Source organism: Salmo salar, chromosome ssa02, assembly GCF_905237065.1.
Source record: "Salmo salar chromosome ssa02, Ssal_v3.1, whole genome shotgun sequence".
NCBI classification, from domain to species: Eukaryota; Metazoa; Chordata; class Actinopteri; order Salmoniformes; family Salmonidae; genus Salmo; species Salmo salar.
This window is the reverse complement of record NC_059443.1, coordinates 19744709-19760826: the sequence shown is the minus strand read 5'-3', so window position 1 is coordinate 19760826 and position 16118 is coordinate 19744709. Positions and strand designations below refer to the sequence as shown.

The 16118-nt window shown below is 43.1% G+C and overlaps 1 protein-coding gene across 2 annotated transcripts in view; it reads left to right on the top strand.

The window, feature by feature from the left end:
• The first annotated feature begins 2417 nt into the window (after positions 1–2417).
• The window catches only part of LOC106573456 (ADAMTS-like protein 4), a 139083-nt gene continuing 125382 nt past the window's right edge, over positions 2418–16118 (top strand). Inside the window, exons 1-4 of one of the 2 annotated variants that reach the window (XM_045699199.1) lie at positions 2418–2873; positions 4365–4428; positions 8720–9327; positions 9731–10556. In XM_045699199.1, the coding sequence (XP_045555155.1) occupies positions 2851–2873; positions 4365–4428; positions 8720–9327; positions 9731–10556 (1521 nt within the window). In that variant the 5' untranslated portion in view covers positions 2418–2850. Of the gene's footprint in view, positions 2874–4364; positions 4429–8719; positions 9367–9730; positions 10557–16118 lie in introns of both variants that reach the window. The other variant, XM_045699188.1, reaches the window with a different exon arrangement.

The following is a 16118-nucleotide window of genomic DNA, read 5'->3' as shown; positions in this document are numbered from 1 at the left end:
CTCTCTCTCTCTCTCTCTCAATTCAACTCAAAGGGCTTTATTGACTTGGGAAACATGTTTACATTGCCAAAGCAAGTGAAATAGATAATAAACAAAAGTGAAATAAACAGTAAAAAATGTACAGTAAACATTACACTCACAAAAGTTCCAAAGGAATAGAGACATTTCAAATGTCTCTCTCTCACCCTCATTATTTTCTTATTTATTTTACTCAGCAAGTCTGTTTAGAACAAATTCTTATTTTCAATGACAGCCTAGGAACAGTGGGTTAACTGCCTTGTTCAGGGGTAGAACAACAGATTTGTACGTTGTCAGCTCAGGGATTTGAACTTGCAACCTTTTGGTTAGAAGTCCACCACTCTAACCACTAGGCTACGCTGCCGCATTGCCTAGTGGTAGCACTCTGGCAATGAAAGGGTCAAGGGTATGTGGCCAGAGTAAGAATGCCCGAGGTGTGTAGTGTCCATGTGTGTGGGTTGGTGTGTGAGGTAGCAAAGGGGTGCAGAGGTAGTTAGAGGGTAGTTAGGGTGGGGGGGTTATTGTTCCCCTGGGGTGGAACTGCCCCGGACCACAGTGCTATTACTCACTACAGCCACCCGAGACAAATAACAGATCTACAGTTATATAACACACACACACACACACACACACACACACACACACACACACACACACACACACACACACACACACACACACACACACACACACCCTCTTGTGTGATCTGGTGATTGCTTGCTAATCAGGGCTGTGTGGTTGGCTGTGCGTGTCCAATAGGTCCCACACTCTGGTTACTGCCTCTGAGATACAGGAAGAGGGATGGAGAGAATAATCAAGATGAATATAGAAAAGGGTGTGGAGAAAGGGTCAGGAGGGTCAAGAGAGAGAGAGCGAGAACAAGAAAGAAAGGGAGAGCGATGGAGAAGGGCACACAGCACTGGATAGATTACCATGGTGACCACACACACACCCAACCTGTTGTTAGGCTTTGATAATGGATCAGTTGTGTTGAGTATCAATACGACAGCAGGTCTTTCACCCACTCTCTAATACAGTGTAGTTAGTTACAGTATAGGCTACATCCTGTGTTTACCCTCATCATTTCATACAACAGAATGTTAGTGTGACAGATGTAATCATAAGCCAGTTGTATAATGTGGTCCAGGCTTTAGATTGGCTTAGAGCAGTGTTTGATGTAGCTAATCTCCATCACCATCTCTGTACTGTAGTCATGTTGTGTTTCTGCTGGCCAAGAAAAGCACACTGTCCCCTGAGACCAGTAGCTCTGTGTTAGATCATACATACCCATACTCTCTCTCTCTCTCTCTCTCTCTCTCTCTCTCTCTCTCTCTCTCTCTCTCTCTCTCTCTCTCTCTCTCTCTCTCTCTCTCTCTCTCTCTCTCTCTCTCTCTCTCTCTCTCTCTCTCTCTCTCTCTCTCTCTCTCTCTCTCTCTCTCCCACCCTTCCCTCTTCCCCTCTAGTGTTTAACTCATAAACCTGTGGTAAACGCAGCTGGAAGCAGTGACTATTCACTCAGGCCAGTCTTATCGGTGTTTGCAGACAACAAATAATGTCACTAAACTTACTGCCGCGCCAGTTCCAGTTATGCTTTTGACCCGAAAATCATCGCCACCTCTCTGCTCCTCAAGTGGTCCCCCGCCACTCTCTCTGATGTGGTACAGTGGCGGTTCTAGACCATTTCAACTGGGGGGGCCAAGCTGGGGCCAGTTGTACTGTTAGAGGGGCCAGTTACATTAGACGTTATTGTTGTCATATCGTTTTCTTCAATGCATTGCAGGCATTAGCAGGCAAAAGACCATGTTCATAATCATCAATAATGGATGTAAAAAAAGAATGATAGCAAAAATTTGTTATGTAAAATTTATTTCATACTCCACATTTAGGGGGGCCACAAGGGGGTCCAAAATTGTTGTCACAGGGCCCCTGATTCCTGATTAAACCGGTTATAAAAATGGGTTGGGACCGATGCATGCCAATAACAAACACATCAGAACTAAAACATCCACAAAGACGGACATTTCAGAAGTTAATAACAATAAACTATGTGGGTTTGTCTGTTTGGTCTGTCGACTATTCTCATAAGATATTTGCATGATTGATACAGTTCTGTGGAAGGATTCAGCCCCCCTAGTTCCAATAGACCTACGTTTCATAGTCGATGTTGTAAAACAATAGTCTTGTAATTGTTTTTATTTAATTTATTGGGGGTTGCGTGCGCGCCACGGGGTGCTACTGTCAGCGCTGCCAACTCTGAGCTCCTTGGGCAGATGTCAACAATGAGTTGATGATTATTAGTGATCAGAACAAGTCTGTACAATAGAACATTCTTATAGAGGGTTGTTGTGCAACTCAGAAAAGCGGCTCTCAGTTACTCAATTATAGATTAGTCAGAGTGGTGCCCGCAGTTTGGTGTGTGCGTGTGTGATATGGAAGGGAGAGAACGATGAGAGAGAGAGTTGTGTAATCTGTCCATTTTGTATGGCCTTGTGCTCTTTTTCTCCCCTTCAGGCCCCCCGGCTGCCAGACGTCACACCAGTTTAAAACAAGGACAAAAAAAGTTGTCGGGTGAACGAGAGAAAAAAACTGTGAAACCCTTCCCCGACCCGAATCCAGGGAAGAGTGAGTGAGTGTGACAGAACGAGGGGGACCGAGAGAGAGAGCACGCGAAGGAACTCTATCTCACAACCACACAGAAGACACAGCGGTTGTTCTGACTATCACCAAAAGGAACGGATAATAACTCACCCCGGGAATCAACAAAAACACATATACGGTGGTCAGAAAGTCGTTACCGGAGGGGTAATACTTCAGGGCGAGGCCACCGAGAGAATGCGTCTCAGGTTTCTGTGCAGGTAAATTGGGGGGACTCTACTGACCGATAACCTGCTCCACGCTTTCATGTGGGCGAAAGGTTTCTAACCAAATGTTATTTCAGTGGCGATGTAGCCTACAGTAAGTGTAGTAGTGTACAGTAAGTATATGTTATCTATACGCATTTAAAACTGTTGAAAAGTCAACTGTTGTGACTAAAGATCCTGTGTGTGCTATAGCATATAGGTGAAGCGTACACGCGCATGTGTTGCGTTGCATGGGCACGATATGTAGAAGGAATTTTCCCTCGGGCTGGGGTTGAGGTTAAAACTCACTATGTCTGGGCAGATTTTGTAACAGTTCCCACTCTCCCTCCCTGTCCCCCATCTCTCGCTGTCTGTCTCCGTTTTAATTCTAAAATGTGCCACTGTAAAGAGAAACGTGGACGCGGGTAGGGGGTCGTTAGTTCAGGCTGAGCGGGTCTGTTGTGTCAGGCTGTGCGGGACCTTAGTCTGTGGTTTTGGGATAATTGTTTAGTCTAGTGTGGGCCTGGGGACTGTGGGGAGGGTTTCAGTCGGAGGGGAGACGGCGGCGGTACACACATTGGAGAAACTGCACCAGTCACAGCTGTCACATGTGGCCTGCGGATGTGTGATTGCGGTGATGTTATGGGATTGTGGTGTGGCTTCACAGTTCACACAATAATTGTGTTGGTGTATCTCAAATGATCTACTTTAGCCCAGTGCGCATGCATCCGCGTCCTGAGTGTGTAGCTATATAAAAGCACTTTAAAGGAACCTATAATCATGTGGCCAACATAAACCATAACCAAAGCCGGAGGCCCCTCTCTCCAAGTCTCAAACTATTAAAACAAATGTACATGATGATTTGGGATTGCGAGTGATTGCGTCTGGATGTGGGCTTGTGTGTTTAAAAGCCACAGGGTGTGGACAGGTGTGAGGAAAAACACTGCTGATGTTTGGACGCATTAGTTTGTTTGCACCTTCTCGGCGCGGTCAGATTGATTGAGATGTATGCCGCTGAACCGCTGCTGAACCGCCGCTGAACCGCCAGGTCAAAGAAACAGTTATTCCTGAATTCACACGCAGCGCCGGGAAAAAACGTCGCATGGTGTGCACCTCTAACATAGCAAGGTCTGGAACATTCGAAAGAATGTCAACTGAACTGCTGAGAGTTAGTTTTACAGTATGTCCTATAATGAAAGAAAACACATTATGCACGGTGCTTATACTCACGTTAGAAAGCTTATTAAACAGCTACTAGACAGGCTCTGGACTGTTAGGGAAAGAGAAGTATGTGTTGACTATTAAATGATATCGTTTATGAAGCTACTGAGGCGTTTTGATAGTTTTAGGATATGAGGCTATACACTGCATCCCCATAATACATCCTCTGTAAGGAAACTCATCATATCTGGTTCTGTTTACTAAACCCCTCTTCACTCTTCCTCTCTCTATCCCCCTCATCGTTTTATCTCCTCTCTCTCTCTCTTTTCCCTCCCCCTCTCTCAGGATGTATGTGCTGTGGGGTTTTGTGGCAGTCACATCCTCTCTGACCAAGGCTGAGAAGAGAAAGGTGAGTAATGGTTTTACCATAGTGATGGTGATTTGTGGCGATGTCACGTCCTGACCAGTTAAGGGTTATTTGTTGTTGTAGTTTGGTCAGGATGTGGCAGAGGGTATTTGTTTTATATGGTTCGGGGTGGTGGTGTAGGTAGTAGGTCGTTTTATTTATGTATTCCGGGGGTTTTGGGTACTGCTCTGTGTTTATGTATTTCTATGTTTAGTTAGTTAGTTGTGGGTATAGGTTCTAGGTTTGTTTTCTATGTATTGTTAATTGGGGTTGGACTCCCAATTGAAGGCAGGTGTGTTGAGTTGCCTTTGATTGGGAGTCCTATATAATAGGGTGTGTTTGTCTTTGTGTTTTGTGGGTAGTTGTTTTTGCATTGCTTTTCGTATAGCCTGCAAAACTGTTGTTGTTTCTTGTTTTGTATAGTGTTCATGTTATTGATTAATTAAATTCAAAGATGAACGCGACCTCCGCTGCGTATTGGTCTACTTTGTCAGATTAGGACTTCTCTATTTCGTCTGAGGACGAAGACAGCTGTGACAGGCGATTAGTGTCTGTAATGGTAGTTTAGGGTCCTGGTGGATTAGCCCATGAAAGCCTGTAGTGAGTGGTGCACCATCTCACTGTGTGAGCACCAGTGGTCAGTTCTGGCGCCGGGTCAGTGGTCGTGAGTCAGTAATGGTCTCGGCTCTGTGGCAGCTGTGTTTTTCTGATGTCACTCATTACCCAAGTTCCCTGGTGGCGGAGTGGTCCCCTGACACAGAGACAGAGACAGGTGTGGCTGTTATTTGACCTATTGTAGCCCTGGACATGCTCAAAAATAGAACACACACACACACACACACAGGGACATTCTATGTCCATACACCTACTATTACATACACATACAGGCATGTACGCTCTTTCTCTCAGAGTGGTGGTGCACAGACTCATGTTTTGGTTTTTGCTGAATGGAAACTTTTGTTCAGGTCTCTCTCTAGCTGTTCTGCCAACCAGACACGCACACGCGCACACACACACACACACACACACACACACACACACACACACACACACACACACACACACACACACACACACACACACACACACAGCTCTGAGTTATGAAATGAGAAACATTTAAACAGATCCACAGAGGAACACATCCAAGCCTTGCCTGTTGCACATGCGCACTGGGTTCAGCATGCCAGGCCAGAGCTGGCTGTGCCACAGCACTTCCACAAGGCCATCCATCCATATTCCACACAGTTGATGATTTTATTCCTCAGTTCATAAAACTGCTTTAAAGCTACTGCCAGCATAAGTGAATTTAGCTTAGACGTCTTCTATTTCCTAGCCCGCTGAACAACATCCAGGGATTCTGGCACTGAAACTTTGACACCAATTGAAGGCAGATTTGCTCAGGCAGGGGCCAACAGAACTAGAGAGGCCTGTCTAGGAAACACTTGAATATGTTTGTTACATGTTTACTACATGTTTAGCCAACAAGCTCTCACAATCTCACGTCAGAATTAGACGTTCATCCATGTTTCTCAAACGTCAAACTTCAAAGATGTTCCAAACGTCAAATTTCAAAGTGTTTAAGGGTAAGTTTAGGCTTTTAAAAAAAAAAAATTAAAAATGTTTTATTAACCCATCCTCCAACCCCCCTCTTAGGAAGACAAACATATATAGTTTTTTACAGCTATTCTGCAACGTATACATACATTTTACATACACATTTTACATACATGGTACTTTTATATAAAGCAATCATGTAACAATAATACATTACCAAACTAAAAAATCTTTAATCCCACCCTTCAGCCACTCTCAGCCCATCCCACCTATCACCCTCGTTTGATTTCCATGTGCCATATATTTTTCAATTGTGCTGTGATGTTTTACATACATTTTGAATCTTTCTAATTCTATAGTATCCACAGACTGTGAGCTAAAGATGAAAGCCTTTCCTACGAGTATTATTATGTTATTTATTTATATAAAATCACCAAAAACTGCTATTTGTAAGGTTCATTTTAAATGAATGTTGTGATTTTCTTCATCATTCCAAAACCTGTGACCAGAAACAAGCTACATAGGGGCAATACCAGAATAAATGCTGGGCGATACTTTAAAGAAAATGTCATTTTCAATTACAGAAAATTACAACTTCTTGGAAATTAGAAGTTGTAATCTGTATAAAGGCAAAAAGGCAATTTTTGAACAAAGGATGAACCTTAATAATCTACTGGAGAACCATTTATGGTTTTAATATAACTTATGTATGAGTAAAGCTTTTAGTGAGAGGTTTAAAGCTTTAATATTTAATAATTTTAACCCCCCAAACTCATATTCATTATATAAATAAGGACATTTCATTTGTCTGGCTTAGCATTCCAAATAAAATTGTATATTTTTTGCTCATATGATTTAAAAAATGACTCGTCTGGAGTAGGCAGCGCCATTAGTAAGTAGGACCAAGGACCAAAGAGGACCAAATAGTTAATCAATGTGATTTTTCCATAAATAGACAAGTGTTTACCTCTCCATGGTTGCAGAATCTTATCTATTTTTGCTATTTTTTTATTGAAATTGATTGTGGTAAGTTCATTTATATTTTTTGAGTTGTGAATACGAAGTATGTCTAATTCACCATCCGCCCATTTTATTGGTAAACTACAAGGTAGTGTAAACACTGTCTATTAACGATCCAATATGTAATATGGTACACTTGTCATAATTAAGTTTTAGTCCAGAGAGGCTAGAAAAATGATCAAGATCTTCATTGAAACTGTGCAGGGATCCAGATTGCGGACTTAAGAAAAAACTTGAGTCATTGGCATACATTGACACTTGTTTTTATCCTCTGGATTTCTAACTCCTTGATGTTCTTGTTGGATCTAATTTTAATAGCTAGCATTTCAATGCACATAATAAACAGATATGAAGACAACGGACAGCCTTGTTTTACTCCTCTTAAAACCTCAATACTCTCTGAGAAGTAACCATTATTTACTATTTTACATCTAGGGTTGCTGTACATAACTTTTAACCCATTGTATAAGAGATTCACAGAATATAAAGTAATCCAGGCATTTATATATACATTCCAGTTTTTCTTTATCAAACGCCGTTTAAAAATCTGCTATGAAGACCAGGCCTGGTATCTTTGATGTTTCATAATGTTCAATTGTTTCAAGTAATTGTCGTATATTATCTCCAATATATCGTCCAAACCTGTCTGATCAGGATGAACAATATCTGGTAAAACCTTTTTATTCTATGTGCTATGCATTTCGCCAGGATTTTTGGTGCCTCCAGTTTTTTAAATGGACTGGATCTTTATACTTACCACCAGGGTCCTGTTTTAGTAGTAATGAAATCAGACCTTCTTGTTGAGTACCTGAAAGTCTACCATTTGTATAGGAGTAATTAAAACATGGTAATAATGGATCTTTGAGTACATCAAAAAAGGTCTGATATACCTCTACTGGTATACCGTCAAGCCCTGGTGTTTTTCCAGACTGAAAAGATTTCATTGCCTCAAAAAGTTCCTCTTCTGTAAGTTGGCCTTCACACAGGTCTTTCTGTAAATGTGTTAATTTTACATTATTATTAGGAAAGAAATCTTTACAGTTAACATCATTCAGTAGAAATGGAGGAGACTGAAAAGAAAACATTATGCTTAAAATATTTAGCTTTCAAAATATAATTTGGTGAATCATGGATGACTCCATAATTTGTAACGAGTTTCTGTAAATTCTTTTGGTAGCATTTATATGGTAAGGATTCAAGAAAACACTTGTGCATTTTTCACAATTTTCCATCCAATTCGCTTTATTCTTGTAAAACATTACACTTGATCCTTCTTGAATAAGTACCTCCAATTATTTTTGTTTTTCCTCTAACCAATTTTGTGCCTCTTTAGGCATTAACTCTGCATTTTTAAGGTTAGGGTTAAGTTTAGGAATTAACTCAGAAATCTTAAGGTTAGGCATGAACTCTGAATGGTTAAGGTAAGGGTTAAGGTTTGGGATAGGCTTAAAACAACAACTTCAAAAACAACTTTCTATCACTGGATTTCAACATGCAACCTTTTGCATCAGAGGCAGACGCCCATCCACCATCTCCGTCCACAACACCCTAGCAACACCCTTGAATGTAACAGCACTCACTGTTGCCTCTAGGGGCTGGTTCCCACAGCATCTCCCGACATCCTCAGACATGGATGGACGTCTAGTACTGACTTGTATCACGGGTGACCTGGCTGGTTTAACATATGTCTGATGTGTTCTTGTGTGTGTTCGTGTTCCAGGCGACGGGCAGAAGATCTCGGCAGGTGGACAATAGTCCAGGAGGGGTGTGGTCTGCCTGGGAGGAGTGGTCAGGATGTTCTCAGAGCTGTGGAGTGGGCGTGTCACAGAGAACCAGAAAGTGTGAAGCCCCTCCCCGTCCCCTAACTCTTCCCCTCTCCCACTCTCCTCCAAACTGGGGGGGTTCATCGTTCCTCCCAGGGAGTGGTCCCAACCATGGCTCTGTCATCTCCGCAATCCGCCCCTTCTACCCCCCTCATTACTCTAGCAACCAGCCATCCCAGTACGGGGGAGGAGGTGGGGGAGGGACAGAGAGACAGCCAGCCCCCTTCTATCCCCCCTCACTCCCATCATCCAATCAGAACCCAGGACTGTCTCTCTATCGGGACACTCCTATAGGAGGAGGGGCAGGAGCTGTGCCAGCGCAGTCCTCCAATCCCACGTCTCCCCTCTATCGCCCGGAATTCTCATCACCCAATCAGGAGCCAGGTTCTGTTTACCACTCCCCCTCATTTCCTGCCCCCCCATCCAGCTACAGCCAACCAGCACAGGCCGCCCGCCGGCCAACCAATCCTGGAACAGGGAGGACGGGAGGAAGTGGGAGCAGAAGGTCAGTGTTGCCCAATAGGGGGGCTCTGCCTGCTAGTAGGTGAGTATGATCGTATTGGCAAGGAAACTGTTTACTGTAGATGTTGCGTAAATGTTGTTTTAGACGTCATGTAAATGTTAAGACGTTGTTGTTAAGGCGTTAGTAGTATGAGTTGAGTCAGTCGGTTGATGTGAGTCATGGGAGTGTGAGTTGCTGTGCCATTAGATCACTAGTTCTGCTCAGTATCATAACCTTGATACAGAGAGACTCCTTAGGGTTCTCACTCTCGTGTGCTCTGCCTCTAACTCTCACTGTAGGCTGTAAGCTGTTGGCTCCAGTTGTGGAGAATGTCAATCATTTTAAGAGCAGATAAGAGTTCTGTCATCATGTGTAATATTTCCCTGTCTACCCCACCCCCTCTCAGGTCCTCTTCTATCCGTCCGGGTCAGTTTGGTTACGGCAGGGTTCCCTTCTCTCTGCCGTTACACCGGCAAAACCGGCAGGCCCGCCACACTGAGCACGGCAATGCTACCATACCAACCCTGGTTCTAGAGACCGAGGGGCAGGAAGGAATTGTTGTTAACATTGACCAAATGGACAGACCTGGAGAAGTAGAAGAGAAGAGGAGCGGAGAGAAGGACAGGGAGGGAGGCAAAAACCACAAAGGGAACAGGGGAGAGAGGGAGCATGAGAGGAGAGAGGAGGAAAGGAAGACAGAAGGGGAGAGTACGGAGTCACCTGTCGCTAAGGCATTAATAACGACAACCATAGCTAAACCAGAAAGGAATGGACAGAGGGACACGGATACTCACAGACAGATGGACAGACAGAGACAAGCTGCTGCAGAGCGAGGGAGGGAGAGAGGGAGAGAAAGAGAGAGAGTGACCTCGACACTCCCTCACTCACAGAGGCCCTCTCCCTTCCATCCCAACCATGACAGAATCATTGATAGACGCGCCCCTCCTCCCCTCCCCCCTCTGCCTCACCCCTACTCCCCCCCCCTCTCTCACCCCTACTCCCCCCCTCTCCACCGCTCCTCCACCCAGCACAGAGAGAGAGAGTCACCCTATGAGTTCAACCCTCAGCTCCAATCCCCTCACCCTGGACCCCCCCAACCCAACATCTACCCCCTGCAACATCAGCAGCACCCCCACCCCCTGGCCGAGGGGGAGACAGGGGGACAGAGATTACCCCCCCAGAACTACAGGTGTTCGGGAGCAGAGAATGAGTATCGCCGGTGCTTCTCACAGGTAAGAGAAGAGGCCTTGGGTCTTCAAATGCCTCAGTGGTTGGAGTGTAGAGTTAGTAACACCAGTAGTTAACTAGGAGGTCTGTCCTGTATGAGTGTAGAGTTAGTAACACCAGTAGTTAACTAGGAGGTGGTTCCTGTATGAGTGTAGAGTTAGTAACACCAGTAGTTAACTAGGAGGTGATTCCTGTATGATTGTAGAGTTAGTAACACCAGTAGTTAACTAGGAGGTGGTTCCTGTATGAGTGTAGAGTTAGTAACACCAGTAGTTAACTAGGAGGTGGTTCCTGTATGAGTGTAGAGTTAGTAACACCAGTAGTTAACTAGGAGGTGGTTCCTGTATGAGTGTAGAGTTAGTAACACCAGTAGTTAACTAGGAGGTCTGTTCCTGTATGAGTGTAGAGTTAGTAACACCAGTAGTTAACTAGGAGGTGGTTCCTGTATGAGTGTAGAGTTAGTAACACCAGTAGTTAACTAGGAGGTGGTTCCTGTATGAGTGTAGAGTTAGTAACACCAGTAGTTAACTAGGAGGTGGTTCCTGTATGAGTGTAGAGTTAGTAACACCAGTAGTTAACTAGGAGGTCTGTCCTGTATGAGTGTAGAGTTAGTAACACCAGTAGTTAACTAGGAGGTGATTCCTGTATGAGTGTAGAGTTAGTAACACCAGTAGTTAACTAGGAGGTGGTTCCTGTATGAGTGTAGAGTTAGTAACACCAGTAGTTAACTAGGAGGTGGTTCCTGTATGAGTGTAGAGTTAGTAACACCAGTAGTTAACTAGGAGGTGGATCCTGTATGAGTGTAGAGTTAGTAACACCAGTAGTTAACTAGGAGGTCTGTCCTGTATGAGTGTAGAGTTAGTAACACCAGTAGTTAACTAGGAGGTCTGTCCTGTATGAGTGTAGAGTTAGTAACACCAGTAGTTAACTAGGAGGTCTGTCCTGTATGAGTGTAGAGTTAGTAACACCAGTAGTTAACTAGGAGGTCTGTCCTGTATGAGTGTAGAGTTAGTAACACCAGTAGTTAACTAGGAGGTGATTCCTGTATGAGTGTAGAGTTAGTAACACCAGTAGTTAACTAGGAGGTGGTTCCTGTATGAGTGTAGAGTTAGTAACACCAGTAGTTAACTAGGAGGTTATTCCTGTATGAGTGTAGAGTTAGTAACACCAGTAGATAACAAGGAGGTGATTCCTGTATGAGTGTAGAGTTAGTAACACCAGTAGTTAACTAGGAGGTGGTTCCTGTATGAGTGTAGAGTTAGTAACACCAGTAGATAACTAGGAGGTGATTCCTGTATGAGTGTAGAGTTAGTAACACCAGTAGTTAACTAGGAGGTGGTTCCTGTATGAGTGTAGAGTTAGTAACACCAGTAGTTAACTAGGAGGTGGTTCCTGTATGAGTGTAGAGTTAGTAGCACCAGTAGTTAACTAGGAGGTCTGTCCTGTATGAGTGTAGAGTTAGTAACACCAGTAGTTAACTAGGAGGTGATTCATGTATGAGTGTAGAGTTAGTAACACCAGTAGTTAACTAGGAGGTGATTCCTGTATGAGTGTAGAGTTAGTAACACCAGTAGTTAACTAGGAGGTGGATCCTGTATGAGTGTAGAGTTAGTAACACCAGTAGTTAACTAGGAGGTGGATCCTGTATGAGTGTAGAGTTAGTAACACCAGTAGTTAACTAGGAGGTCTGTCCTGTATGAGTGTAGAGTTAGTAACACCAGTAGTTAACTAGGAAGTCTGTCCTGTATGAGTGTAGAGTTAGTAACACCAGTAGTTAACTAGGAGGTGATTCCTGTATGAGTGTAGAGTTAGTAACACCAGTAGTTAACTAGGAGGTCTGTCCTGTATGAGTGTAGAGTTAGTAACACCAGTAGTTAACTAGGAGGTGGTTCCTGTATGAGTGTAGAGTTAGTAACACCAGTAGTTAACTAGGAGGTGGTTCCTGTATGAGTGTAGAGTTAGTAACACCAGTAGTTAACTAGGAGGTCTGTCCTGTATGAGTGTAGAGTTAGTAACACCAGTAGTTAACTAGGAGGTGGTTCCTGTATGAGTGTAGAGTTAGTAACACCATTAGTTAACTAGGAGGTCTGTCCTGTATGAGTGTAGAGTTAGTAACACCAGTAGTTAACTAGGAGGTTATTCCTGTATGAGTGTAGAGTTAGTAACACCAGTAGTTAACTAGGAGGTGGTTCCTGTATGAGTGTAGAGTTAGTAACACCAGTAGTTAACTAGGAGGTGGATCCTGTATGAGTGTAGAGTTAGTAACACCAGTAGTTAACTAGGAGGTCTGTCCTGTATGAGTGTAGAGTTAGTAACACCAGTAGTTAACTAGGAGGTCTGTCCTGTATGAGTGTAGAGTTAGTAACACCAGTAGTTAACTAGGAGGTCTGTCCTGTATGAGTGTAGAGTTAGTAACACCAGTAGTTAACTAGGAGGTCTGTCCTGTATGAGTGTAGAGTTAGTAACACCAGTAGTTAACTAGGAGGTGATTCCTGTATGAGTGTAGAGTTAGTAACACCAGTAGTTAACTAGGAGGTGGTTCCTGTATGAGTGTAGAGTTAGTAACACCAGTAGTTAACTAGGAGGTGGTTCCTGTATGAGTGTAGAGTTAGTAACACCAGTAGTTAACTAGGAGGTGATTCCTGTATGAGTGTAGAGTTAGTAACACCAGTAGTTAACTAGGAGGTGGTTCCTGTATGAGTGTAGAGTTAGTAACACCAGTAGATAACTAGGAGGTGATTCCTGTATGAGTGTAGAGTTAGTAACACCAGTAGTTAACTAGGAGGTGGTTCCTGTATGAGTGTAGAGTTAGTAACACCAGTAGTTAACTAGGAGGTGGTTCCTGTATGAGTGTAGAGTTAGTAACACCAGTAGTTAACTAGGAGGTCTGTCCTGTATGAGTGTAGAGTTAGTAACACCAGTAGTTAACTAGGAGGTGATTCCTGTATGAGTGTAGAGTTAGTAACACCAGTAGTTAACTAGGAGGTGATTCCTGTATGAGTGTAGAGTTAGTAACACCAGTAGTTAACTAGGAGGTGGATCCTGTATGAGTGTAGAGTTAGTAACACCAGTAGTTAACTAGGAGGTGGATCCTGTATGAGTGTAGAGTTAGTAACACCAGTAGTTAACTAGGATGTCTGTCCTGTATGAGTGTAGAGTTAGTAACACCAGTAGTTAACTAGGAAGTCTGTCCTGTATGAGTGTAGAGTTAGTAACACCAGTAGTTAACTAGGAGGTGATTCCTGTATGAGTGTAGAGTTAGTAACACCAGTAGTTAACTAGGAGGTCTGTCCTGTATGAGTGTAGAGTTAGTAACACCAGTAGTTAACTAGGAGGTGGTTCCTGTATGAGTGTAGAGTTAGTAACACCAGTAGTTAACTAGGAGGTGGTTCCTGTATGAGTGTAGAGTTAGTAACACCAGTAGTTAACTAGGAGGTCTGTCCTGTATGAGTGTAGAGTTAGTAACACCAGTAGTTAACTAGGAGGTGGTTCCTGTATGAGTGTAGAGTTAGTAACACCATTAGTTAACTAGGAGGTCTGTCCTGTATGAGTGTAGAGTTAGTAACACCAGTAGTTAACTAGGAGGTCTGTCCTGTATGAGTGTAGAGTTAGTAACACCAGTAGTTAACTAGGAGGTGGTTCCTGTATGAGTGTAGAGTTAGTAACACCAGTAGTTAACTAGGAGGTGATTCCTGTATGAGTGTAGAGTTAGTAACACCAGTAGTTAACTAGGAGGTGATTCCTGTATGAGTGTAGAGTTAGTAACACCAGTAGTTAACTAGGAGGTGGTTCCTGTATGAGTGTAGAGTTAGTAACACCAGTAGTTAACTAGGAGGTTATTCCTGTATGAGTGTAGAGTTAGTAACACCAGTAGATAACTAGGAGGTGATTCCTGTATGAGTGTAGAGTTAGTAACACCAGTAGTTAACTAGGAGGTGATTCCTGTATGAGTGTAGAGTTAGTAACACCAGTAGTTAACTAGGAGGTGATTCCTGTATGAGTGTAGAGTTAGTAACACCAGTAGTTAAATAGGAGGTCTGTCCTGTATGAGTGTAGAGTTAGTAACACCAGTAGTTAACTAGGAGGTGGTTCCTGTATGAGTGTAGAGTTAGTAACACCAGTAGATAACTAGGAGGTGATTCCTGTATGAGTGTAGAGTTAGTAACACCAGTAGTTAACTAGGAGGTGGTTCCTGTATGAGTGTAGAGTTAGTAACACCAGTAGTTAACTAGGAGGTGGTTCCTGTATGAGTGTAGAGTTAGTAACACCAGTAGTTAACTAGGAGGTCTGTCCTGTATGAGTGTAGAGTTAGTAACACCAGTAGTTAACTAGGAGGTGATTCATGTATGAGTGTAGAGTTAGTAACACCAGTAGTTAACTAGGAGGTGGTTCCTGTATGAGTGTAGAGTTAGTAACACCAGTAGTTAACTAGGAGTTGATTCCTGTATGAGTTTAGAGTTAGTAACACCAGTAGTTAACTAGGAGGTGGATCCTGTATGAGTGTAGAGTTAGTAACACCAGTAGTTAACTAGGAGGTCTGTCCTGTATGAGTGTAGAGTTAGTAACACCAGTAGTTAACTAGGAGGTCTGTCCTGTATGAGTGTAGAGTTAGTAACACCAGTAGTTAACTAGGAGGTGATTCCTGTATGAGTGTAGAGTTAGTAACACCAGTAGTTAACTAGGAGGTCTGTCCTGTATGAGTGTAGAGTTAGTAACACCAGTAGTTAACTAGGAGGTGGTTCCTGTATGAGTGTAGAGTTAGTAACACCAGTAGTTAACTAGGAGGTCTGTCCTGTATGAGTGTAGAGTTAGTAACACCAGTAGTTAACTAGGAGGTGGTTCCTGTATGAGTGTAGAGGTAGTAACACCATTAGTTAACTAGGAGGTCTGTCCTGTATGAGTGTAGAGTTAGTAACACCAGTAGTTAACTAGGAGGTTATTCCTGTATGAGTGTAGAGTTAGTAACACCAGTAGTTAACTAGGAGGTGGTTCCTGTATGAGTGTAGAGTTAGTAACACCAGTAGTTAACTAGGAGGTGGTTCCTGTATGAGTGTAGAGTTAGTAACACCAGTAGTTAACTAGGAGGTCTGTCCTGTATGAGTGTAGAGTTAGTAACACCAGTAGTTAACTAGGAGGTGGTTCCTGTATGAGTGTAGAGTTAGTAACACCAGTAGTTAACTAGGAGGTGATTCCTGTATGAGTGTAGAGTTAGTAACACCAGTAGTTAACTAGGAGGTGATTCCTGTATGAGTGTAGAGTTAGTAACACCAGTAGTTAACTAGGAGGTCTGTCCTGTATGAGTGTAGAGTTAGTAACACCAGTAGTTAACTAGGAGGTGGTTCCTGTATGAGTGTAGAGTTAGTAACACCAGTAGTTAACTAGGAGGTGATTCCTGTATGAGTGTAGAGTTAGTAACACCAGTAGTTAACTAGGAGGTGATTCCTGTATGAGTGTAGAGTTAGTAACACCAGTAGTTAACTAGGAGGTGATTCCTGTATGAGTGTAGAGTTAGTAACACCAGTAGTTAAATAGGAGGTCTGTCCTGTATGAGTGTAGAGTTAGTAACA